Consider the following 10,555-nt stretch of genomic DNA (forward strand, 5'->3'; position numbering starts at 1 on the left):
TACAATAACCTGTTAAACATTAAAAGCTTCGCTAAACAGGGCTGCCTTCAGATGTCTTCTAAAAGTTTGGTAGTTATTTTTCTCTACCGAGAAGGCCCTTTGCCTGGTTCGCTGTAACTTGGCTTCTCACAGGGAGGGAACCGCCAGAAGGCCCTCGGCGCTGGATCTCAGTGTCCCAGCAGAACAATGGAGGTGGAGACGCTCCTTCAGGTATATTGGACCAAGGCTGTTTAGGGCTTTAAAGGTCAGCACCAACACTTTGAATTGTGCTCGGAAACGTACTGGGAGCCAGTGTAGGTCTTTCAAGACTGGTGTTGAAATATACTCAGAGTCGCAAAGTGATTTCATGCTCTTTATTCAGCTCATAGTGGTGAGGAGGAATGAATAAATGTCCCCTCACAGTATCTGCTTTATATACATTATTTACACAATGGGCTGCACATGATTGGCTAATTCTGGAATTCTACTGTAAGCCAATCAGGTTGTGGATTCACTTCTATCTGGAGCAGGATTGGGTGGTTCCTGCCAACCAATCATACTGCTGCATTGTTCTAGGACCAATCAGACTGCTGCATTCTGAATCCTATTGTTCTAGGACCAATCAGACTGCTGCCTTTTGGATCCTATTGTTCTAGGACCAATCAGACTGCTACAGTTTGGATCCTATTCAACTCAGTACATAACAGGTGTTATATGGTCTCAGCGGCCGCTCCCAGTCACCAGTCTAGCTGCTGCATTCTGGATTAGTTTAGTTTCTGTGGGAATGTTCTCCCCCCCCCCCCCCCAATAAATTATTATACATATGTGCTTGTTTGGACTTCCTTCAGCATCTCTGATAGTCTTCTGTCTTGATTATTTCTCCTGCACTTCTTAACTTAATATTGCCTTTACCTTTTCTAACAAATCATTTCTCCCTTTCCATTTTTATAATGTTTCTTAAATTACTCCTCACAGAACTTCTTGTAGTCCTACAAACGTAATCTGATCATCACAAATACTTTTCAAATACTCAGTAAATTTAGTCCAGTCTTCGGTAAACCTCTGGTCCCGCCGGTCTTGGATCCTTCCTGTTAGCTTGTCTAATTCTGCGTAGTCTATCAATTTCATCCTCCATTCTTCTAATGTTGGTAGTTCTTCTTGCTTCCATTTTAGGGCCAATAATATTTCTGTGGGAATGTTCAGGGATGCAGGAGAGGATATATTGTCTGATTATATCCTTATCCAACTTGTGTTAACAAGTTCCACAATTTCAGCAGAGTAACATTCCCCTTATTTTAAACTTTGCAACGGATGCGTTTGCTCAGGCTCGCTATAGCCTCTATAATAACTGTTCTGGTATTTGCGTGTCGAGGTCCCCAGGTCCACCCCAATAACTCACCCATCACACAGAAGTTTTTGTTTAAGATTTTTGGCATAATTCTGGCCACAACTTTATTAAAATACAAATTTGTGAGTGGTTGCGTAGGCATTGGTTGCGACTATCTGCCCCCACCATGGGGGACAGACTGACATGCCGCATGATGCGAAAGTCAGAATGGGGGAATACACTTGGGGGTTACGCGGAGCAGGGAACCTGCCCTCACCCCAAATGCAACCAGGAGCTCATTGCTATGGCCCGAGCCCCCTTGACAGAGTGGACAAGCAATAGTTAGCTCCCAATTCCTTTAACGGAATCCCTTGCAGCAGCAGCAGCATTAGAGGGGCAGGCACAGCCAATCCATGCCCCTCAACCAACCAAACCATAAACCAATGCCTAACCGCCACCGAGCACTCAAGCTCGCCGCCAACCACTCACAACTGCAACCCCACCTTCAAACCCAACACAACAGAATTTAACCATGTGTCATTTCCCAACGGGGAAAGATGCACACCATCGTCCCTTTGGGGTGCGCAATCACGGAACCACCATGAGCAATGACTGTTTTCATTGCCACCTTATTAACGCGCTTTCTGGCTCCTTCAGTGGCAGCTGGACAGCGACTGCCACGCCAGGTGCGCCTCTGCAGCAACTGGGACCAAAAAACTTTCATACCCGGTAAAAACTCTGCCAATTCAACTAAGTCCCTTTGAATTGTAAAGCGTAAAGAACAACAGTCTGTGGTGGCGGGCAGATCGTTTTCCCCCAACTGGAGCACGATAGCTGAAGGGGGCCCTTCCAACCTCACGTGCTTCCGAACAAGGGGAAGCAATTCGGCCCACAGCATTCCACGTCTGGTCAGCCAGGACACCTGCACGTAATGAGGCAGGCCAAGACTGGGTCCAAGTCCAGACTCCCTCGCTCTGATGCTGGCCCAGTGGACAATGCTGTGGCCCACCATCCAAATGCAAACAGCCGCCACACCTAAGAAAGACAAGCAAATGTAAGTACAAGCAATCAACGATGGCTATGCACATAGCCGCGAAACGCATTAGACTTCCAACAACCCATGTTCTTAATTCTTTCTACAGACAACTCCCAATGAGCTGCCGAAGTGGCAGCACCAATGCGGAAAGAATGAGGGGCGTAATCTGCTGCCGTCAAACCACAAGCTGCAATCACTTTGCGCATTACCTTGGCAAATTGATGCCTGGCCAATGGGGCACCATTCTCGTGAATAAAGAAGGGACCCTCCCCCCGAGGCCTAAGGTTCAAATATTTGGAGGTATCCTTAACCGGGCAAGGACCTTTACCCCCAGTGGCGGGGAGCCTAAGAGTAGCACCCCGTCTAACTGGTCTGTCTTTGAATTCCGGATAGATAGGACCACCTCCGAAGGGGATAGAGTTACGTCCTGCAAAAGCAAACCCCTAGACTCTCTGCCCCGGATGACCTCCAATACCACCTCACCTACCCTCAGGGCACCAAAAAAGGCTAAAGAAAATGCTGCTGAAAAAAGCCGCGCTTCATATCTGGACCAGCAGACGCTCCTCAACTTCGAGCGCATGCTGGTAAGCAAATCAAAAGTTATAGGCTTTCTTACCAAAGGGGGTCGAGTTCCAAGCCTCCCCCAACCTTCCAGAGCCCTGCGCACAACAAATTTGGTGGAAGGATCCTTATTAAAGAAGGCTTTACAGAAAAAGGAGATGGCCGCTGCTTGGATCCTGAGCGTCCTGGCCACTCGACAAAATTGTAAAAGGTGCGCCAAATACTGCAGCACCTGTGAAGTAGAAGGAGATGACAAAATCTCCATAGACAAAGACTGACGACAAAATTTTTAAAAGTCAGTCCAAGCTCGATTATATGAGCGCAGAGTGGAAGGTGAAATGGACGCGGCTACTCCCTGTAAGACTAATTGCTGCCAAGGTTCCAGAGATGATCCGGGAAATTTTCTGGCAGCAGATTCACCTCTGGAGCAAGGGACCTGAACTGCTGCATCTGAAAACGGGACAGAGCATCAGCGATTTCGTTAGAAACGGCAGGGATGAATCGTGCTGAAAACACAATGTTAAAGCACAGGCAATGCAAAACAAAAGCCCTGAGAAGGGCCGATACCCTGGCTGAACGGGACGACTGTTTTGCCAACACGTTCACAATGGCCTGGTTATCGGACCAGAAACAGACTCGATGGTCCTTGAATTCCTTGACCCACAGGTGCACTGCCACTGCAATGGGAAAGAACTCAAGAAAAGTTAAGTCCCGCGTAATAGGCTCCCCTCGCCACGATGGCGGCCAGGGCAATGCGCACCAACGACCTTTCCAGTATAGCCCAAAACCCAGAGAGCCTGCTGCATCAGAATGCACTTGGAAGTCATTATGGAGGTTCAAAGTGTCCTGCCATAATGACACCCCATTGAATTCATTCAAGAATTCAAGCCATAACTGCAAATCCGCCTTTATACCAGGTGACAGCTGCACCCGATGATGAGGGGCACGCAAGCCGGCCGTAAGCCTGGCCAGGCGCGCACAGAATGGGCGACCGGGAGCCACCACCCTGCATGCAAAATTAAGGTGGCCTAATAAGGACTGCAACTGACGCAATGTCACCTTACGTAATGGGAGCAACTCCTCTATTATCCTTCGCAAATTAACCAATTTGTCCTCAGGTAAGCGAGATGTAGATGCAACTGTATCCAATTGGATACCTAAATAAGTCAATTGAGTGGAAGGTCCCTCGGTTTTATCCGATGCCAATGGGACACCCAACTCTTCCGTAAGAGATGCGAAAGCCTGAAGCAGGGCCAGGCAGTCACCTGTGTCCCTCGCCGAGGCCAGTAAAAAGTCATCCAAAAAATGGGTCACCCCATCCAGGCCGGTTTTAAAACGCAAGGCCCAGTCGAGAAAAGTACTAAAGCACTCGAAAGCTGCGCATGAAATTGAGCAGCCCATGGGCATGGCTTTGTCAAAATAAAATGCCCCTTCAAACTGGAACCCTAAAAGCCAGAAATCCTGAGGATTAATTGGCAACAAACGAAAAGCAGACTCAATGTCGCATTTCACCAGCAGGGCACCTGTCCCAAATTTTCTGATCATCTTGATCGCATGATCAAGAGTAGCGTATTTTACCAAACAAAGCTCCGGGGGGATAGCGTCATTTACTGATGAACTCCTGGGTGTGATAAGTTATGAATAAGGCGAAATTCCCCGGGGGCTTTCTTCGGAACAATTCCCAAGGGGGAGAGATGCAGATTAGCGAAAGGAAGAGCCAGGAAGGGGCCTGCCATATGACGTAAGGCAATTTCTATCTTTTTACGTGCCACTTCATGCCTTTCCCTAACTGACTGCTGATTAACTGGATTCCGTGCTACGGGGACCGTAGCTACCGGAATCCTAAAACCAGAAGAAAAGCCCTCCTGTAAATAAGCAGCTGCCTCACGGTTAGGGTAAAACTGCAACCAATGAACCAATTCTGGAAGCCGTACTGGCGTATAAGCTAAAACCATATCCGCCTCACTTAGAAGCACCAGCTGCTGCTTGAGGGGGGGCCGCTTTTGCAGCTTGTGACCCCCCCCCTTTTCCCCCACGAAAGGGCCGGCGGCCGCCAAAGCAAGTGGAGCCCGGGTGGTTGCCACCACATTTTTCGCAGACATGAGGAAACCTACATGGTTGTTGCTGGCAAGAGCCTTTACTGTAATCCCAGCAATACAAGCGCTTTTTAAAACCTCCTGTTTTTGGCTTTTGAGGTTCAGGGGTCTTCTTTTCAAACTGAGGGGCCACATAAGTGGTCCATACATCCAAATCCCTCCAATCCCATCGGGCCGTGGGAATTTTTGCTGCCCTTCTTCTGAAATTCTCATCATAATCAAAGGCAGCATTCTGACCAGCCATTTCGAATGCCTTACGTACGATGGACTGGTAGACAATTAAATGAAGCGCTCTCTTGGGATAACATGCTGAAATGATCCCGGCAAAAACCTGGAAACAATCCAACCAGCGCTCGAAGGTTCTATCCACTTTAGAATCAGCAGCCCGTTTCTTAGAGGATGGAACTGACTTCTCTTGGGCCTGCGAACTGTCTACTGGAGGGCTCAGTTTGAACATGTCGACATAGCGACCATTCAATATCCTACTTCTCAACTTCTTTGAAAGGTGACACCCTGGGATCACATCCCTAGCCGAATTAGTCGACTTCTTAATATCAGGTAACAACACCCCATTTAAGTATTCCTGAGTGGCCCCATATTTTGCTTGATGGGAGTTGGCCCTCCGCTCCCAAATCCATTTGGGGAAACCAGAGGCCGATTCTCCCAGACCCCAATAAAATTCTGAGGCGGCCTCTGACTCAGACTCTGAACTCTGCGAAGATGTACCTGTCGATGAAGAGGAGGTGTCCCTCCGCCTTCTCTTCGCACGCTTTCCGGAAGACTTCTTGCGGCGGCGTGTGCCGCCCGAAGAGGACTTGGCTGGCATAGGTAGGCTGTCCTCCTCAGAAGACTCTGATGCTGGACCCTGAAGTGCAGCGCCTGGGACAGACTGAGAAGAGGTGGCAGGTGACTGATCAGAACCCACGGAGGTACTAGGTAAGGGTTGCAAAGCTGACCCTGGCCTAGAAGACCCCCCACGCCTAGAAGGGGCCTTTCCCCGTCGCCCCCTCCCAGTTGTGCGCCGAGAAGGGGTTCTGCCCTCCCGCGTGTGACTGCAGGGGCTGAGCCCGCATTCCGAGAAAACTGAGAATCAGAAAACAAAACACCAGACATGGGCAGATCATTTTCATCGCTAGATGCGGAATCAGAAAGTGAAGAAACTGCAGCCGCAGTGGTCACCGCTGGTTACTGGCTAGGCCCGGCGCTACAGCGTTGGATCAGGCTATCTACTTCAGAAGCAAAGCGAGCCAAAGCAGCTGGATCACCCGCCAGGCTCGAAACCAAAGATTGCAGACACCCTGAGGCTTGACCAGTCGAGGGGGATCGAAGCGACTGAGAAGGTCCCCGAATGGTCCTTTTAGGTGGAACGGTCAAGGCAGGCTGCGCTGGGACTCTCTTCGGAGACATGATGGCTACCAAGAAAAAGAAATATCAACACGAGAAAAGAAGTTAATGCACCCCAGATACCTGGCGATCACAAAATGAACCAAAATAAAACAGTAAGCTACTTAATTAAGGAGCATCCAATTAACCAGAAGGTGCCTTTTCCTTTATTGGCCACTAGCTGGCAGCAAATTAGCTTCCCTGTACTAAAATAAAACAACAGGCTGCAATGCACAGAATGTCCACAAAGTGGCAGCAGTTAACAGTCTAAAGTATTTCTTTATAATTAAATCAGGGAGGCAGCAATGCTCAGAACGGCCACCAGATGGCAGCAATTATGAGCCTAAATAAAGCAATAATAAAACAGGCTGCAGTGGCTCAGAACGGCCACTAGAGGGTGTGCATGAGCAATTTAAATCAGGGAGGCTGCAATAAAGCAATAATAAAACAGGCTGCAGTGCCTCAGAACAGCCACTAGATGGCCTGCGTGAGCAATTGAAGCCCGGAAAATGGCATTCCCGCCAAAACGGAGCAGGGAAAGGCGGCTGAACACAACGGACCTGCACCCAGGCCCAAGTTAGGCCGCGCCTGCCTGCCTGCAGCCCCGCCAGACACCAGGCCTCCCCGCGTCGCAGGGAGGGCCGCCGAGGACAAAAGAAGGCCAAATCCGGCCTCGGAAATCGGCGGGGGTGTGTGCGGGAGGGCGGGAAAGCCTAAGAAGGCCCAGCAGGGCCGGAGGCACCCCCGCTTCAGCGCGGCACCAGGCGCTGCCGAAAAAAGGCCCTTCGTCCAACCAGGAGCCAGGCCTAGGCAGCTGGGCCCTGCGGCTGGGCGCACTTCGCAGAGGCCTAGTGCCTCCAAACGTTAAGGTAAGCTACAGTGGGGGCGGAGGGGGGGATAGGGGAAAATTAAAAGACTAAGGGGGGTGGGAATGAAGGGTAAAAATTTTAGAAGGAGAGAGGGAAAATTAAAATAAAATTAATAATTATTACACAGAGAGGAAACTTAATCAAAGGACAAAATTAAGAATTAAATAGAGCTAACGCAATTAAAGCAGGCCAAAGACACAAGGATAATGTGTAATTAGTAGAAAAATACAACCGTCTCCCTTCGCTGTGATCAATTCGATGCACGGGCGAAAAGAGGAAGCCCTAACCTCGAGCAAGGAGTTTTACTATTTCTGGCTGTCAATCAATAAATGGCAACATTAACTTCTTCCCAACAACAAGGGAAGCCCCAATCACATCAGTGGCCAACGATCAATTAGCCCGCCCCCCAACTTTGGAATGTCCTGGCGGCCCCCACCGCAACACGTGCTCTCCATGAAGGAGAACACGCTTTCCCCCTTATTCCCTCATAAAATATAAGGGACAACACAGTCTTTTACAAAAGTATAAAAAGAGTTTACTCACATTCAGTTGACAATCAGATCCCAGAAGGCAGACTTAGCTTAATGAAGTAACATGCACTTGGAATCTATCTCATAAGAAGACAGTCCCTTTGTCCTCTCTTGGCTGGAAGCCAAGAAAGCATCTTTGGCTTAGTAGATGTTGTTTCTTCAATGCATGTGGAGAAAGAGAGATAGATGGCTGCCCTGCCCTGTGCTTTTGTCGTTACCTGCACAGGTGAGGCCACACCCACCTCCAGTCACATGCAGAGAAAGTCTTTCCCAGCCCAGAAGGAAACAGGATGTTTACCTGCTGGCTGGACAAACATTCCTCCCCATGTGTAAACATGTTCACTCTAGGAATGTTGTACTTGACTGCTCTTGTGTTTCACATCCCACAGTTTCCAGGTCACCTTCAAAGGTAGCCCCACATAGAGCGCATTGCAGTAGTCCAAGCGAGAGATAACCAGAGCATGTACCACTCTGGTGAGACAATCTGCGGGCAGGTAGGGTCTCAGCCTGCGTACCTGATGGTAAACAGCTGCCCTGAACACAGAATTAACCTGTGCCTCCATGGACAGCTGTGAGTTCAAAATGACTCCCAGGCTGCTCACCTGGTCCTTCAGGGGCACAGTTACCCCATTCAGGAAGAGGGAGTCATCCACACCAACCCGCCCCCTGTCCCCCCAAAATAGTACTTCTGTCTTGTCAGGATTCAACCTCAAATCTGTTAGCCGCCATCCAACCGCCTCCAAACACTCACACAGGACCTTCACCGCCTTCATTGGTTCTGATTTGAAAGAGAGGTAGAGCTGGGTATCATCTGCATACTGATGAACACCCAGCCCAAACCCCCTGATGATCTCTCCCAGCGGCATGTAGATGTTGAAAAGCATGGGGGAGAGGACAGAACCCCGAGGCACCCCACAAGTGAGAGTCCAGGGGTCTGAACACTCATCCCCCACCACCACTTTCTGAATACGGCCCAGGAGGAAGGAGCGGAACTACTGTATAACAGTGCCCCAGCTCCCAGCCCCTCTAGACGGTCCAGAAGGATGTTACAGTCGATGGTGTCAAAAGCCGCTGAGAGATCCAGCAGAACTAGGAAACAGCTCTCACCTTTGTCCCTAGCCCACTGGAGATCATCGACCAGTGCGACCAAGACAGTTTCAGTCCCATGATGGGGCCTGAATCCTGACAGGAAGGGATCCAAATGGTCTGCTTTTTCCAGGCGTGCCTGGAGTTGTTCAGCAACCACTCGCTCAATCACCTTGCCCAAGAATGGAAGATTTGAGACTGGGCAATAGTTGGCCATATTGGCATCATCTAAAGATGGTTTTTTTAAGAAGTGGTTTGATAACCACCTCTTTCACCCCACGAAGCCCATTGCCCAGCCCTTCCCGGCTAGCTTTTATTAGGAGACAGGTGGTTGGTTTCACTTGTCCAAGCAGCCTGTCCACAACCTTGGAGGTAACAGATTGGAATTGATCCCATGTAACAGGACCAGACAGAACTCTAGCACTCTCCTGCCCCAGCCCTGCTCCCACGGTGGAGTCTACCTCTTCCCGAATCTGAGCGACTTTATCTGCAAAAAACTTTGCAAAATCATTGCAGGAGATCGTGTGGCCTGTGCTGGGCCCCGGTGTAGAAGGTGGTTCTGCTAAATTGTGAACCACCTGAAAAAGTCTCCTGCTGCTGTTTTCTGCAGATGCAATAGAGGTGGTTAAGAAAGTCTTCTTCGCCGTCACTACCGCCACTTGGTAGGCTCGACATTGAGCTCTAACCTGTGTCTGGTCAGCTTCAGAATGAGTTATCCACCACCAGCACTCTAGCTGTCTCAAATATTGTTTCATTGCCCTCAGATCCGTGGAAAACCACGGGGCTGTCTGGGCTCCATGCAATCGGAGAAGGCACTTCGGAGCCAAATAGTCAATAGCCCTGGTTAACTCCACATTCCAGCAGGCCACCAGGGAATCAGTTGAAAGGCCATCAACATGGGATAAAGCATCCCCTACCACTCTCTGGAAACCGTTTGGATCCATTAAGTGGTGGGGGGTGGACCATCCGAATCAGTCCCACCTCCCTGCAGAGGGGAAGGGTCGTGGAGAAATCCTGTTGCACCAAGAAGTGATCTGACCAAGAGGTTTTCCGGGTTAGCGCCTCAGGCAATGGCAGAATTCCTCTGATCGGGAGGAATCCGCTCCGTGGAAATCAGGGTCTGGCCGCCACGGCGAAGGCGGAGAACCACTAAAAACCACAGGCGGGAGAAGCTTGTGGACGTGGGATTCGGCTGGCACCTTTTGCGCCTCCCCGGTTTCGGGGATCCGGAGCGACGTGGGGTGAGTGGCGCGGTGCTTTGAATCGACTGCTTCTTTCACGGAGTGAAGCCGCATTGCTGTTGCCGGAGAGCGCTGACTTTTTCCTGTGGACAATTTGATCTTAAAACAACTACCCGTGAGTAGAACAGAAAATTGGATTTTAAACGTCTTAAATTGGCACCGAACGGGGAGGTTTCAAACAGGAAGTCCGCCCCCCCCTTTTGCAAATAGATTGAAGCAAAGAGGCTGCAAGCTAAAGCCTTGGAAAGTCTCTCATAAAGGATTAAACTTCCATCGGTTAAATCATCAAACCCCCCTTGGAAGCAGGAGAAGAGGGGGGAAATTTAAGATCGCGTAAGCCTGCAGGAGAGAGTGAAGAAAGTCAAATTACCACCGCTCTGAACCTGGAAACGGGCTGCTAGTAAGATTGACGTTTTGGATATGCTCATTGACTGTGAATAGATCGTT

At 49.7% G+C, this 10,555-nt stretch overlaps 1 protein-coding gene across 1 annotated transcript; it reads right to left on the reverse strand.

Annotated features, from left to right (window-relative positions):
* Positions 1–779: 779 nt before the first annotated feature.
* On the reverse strand, positions 780–7,162 carry LOC308475847 (uncharacterized protein). Its single transcript, XM_081003316.1, has 3 exons — positions 5,726–7,162; positions 2,033–2,341; positions 780–1,166 (listed from the first exon to the last, which is right to left on the reverse strand). The coding sequence occupies exons 1-3, from the start codon at positions 5,823–5,825 to the stop codon at positions 949–951; spliced, it is 627 nt and encodes a 208-aa protein (XP_080859442.1). The 5' UTR covers positions 5,826–7,162; the 3' UTR covers positions 780–948.
* Positions 7,163–10,555: the final 3,393 nt, after the last annotated feature.

The sequence above is a fragment of the Podarcis pityusensis genome (assembly GCF_964106645.2).
Source record: "Podarcis pityusensis genome assembly, chromosome: 4".
Classification (NCBI taxonomy): domain Eukaryota; kingdom Metazoa; phylum Chordata; class Lepidosauria; order Squamata; family Lacertidae; genus Podarcis; species Podarcis pityusensis.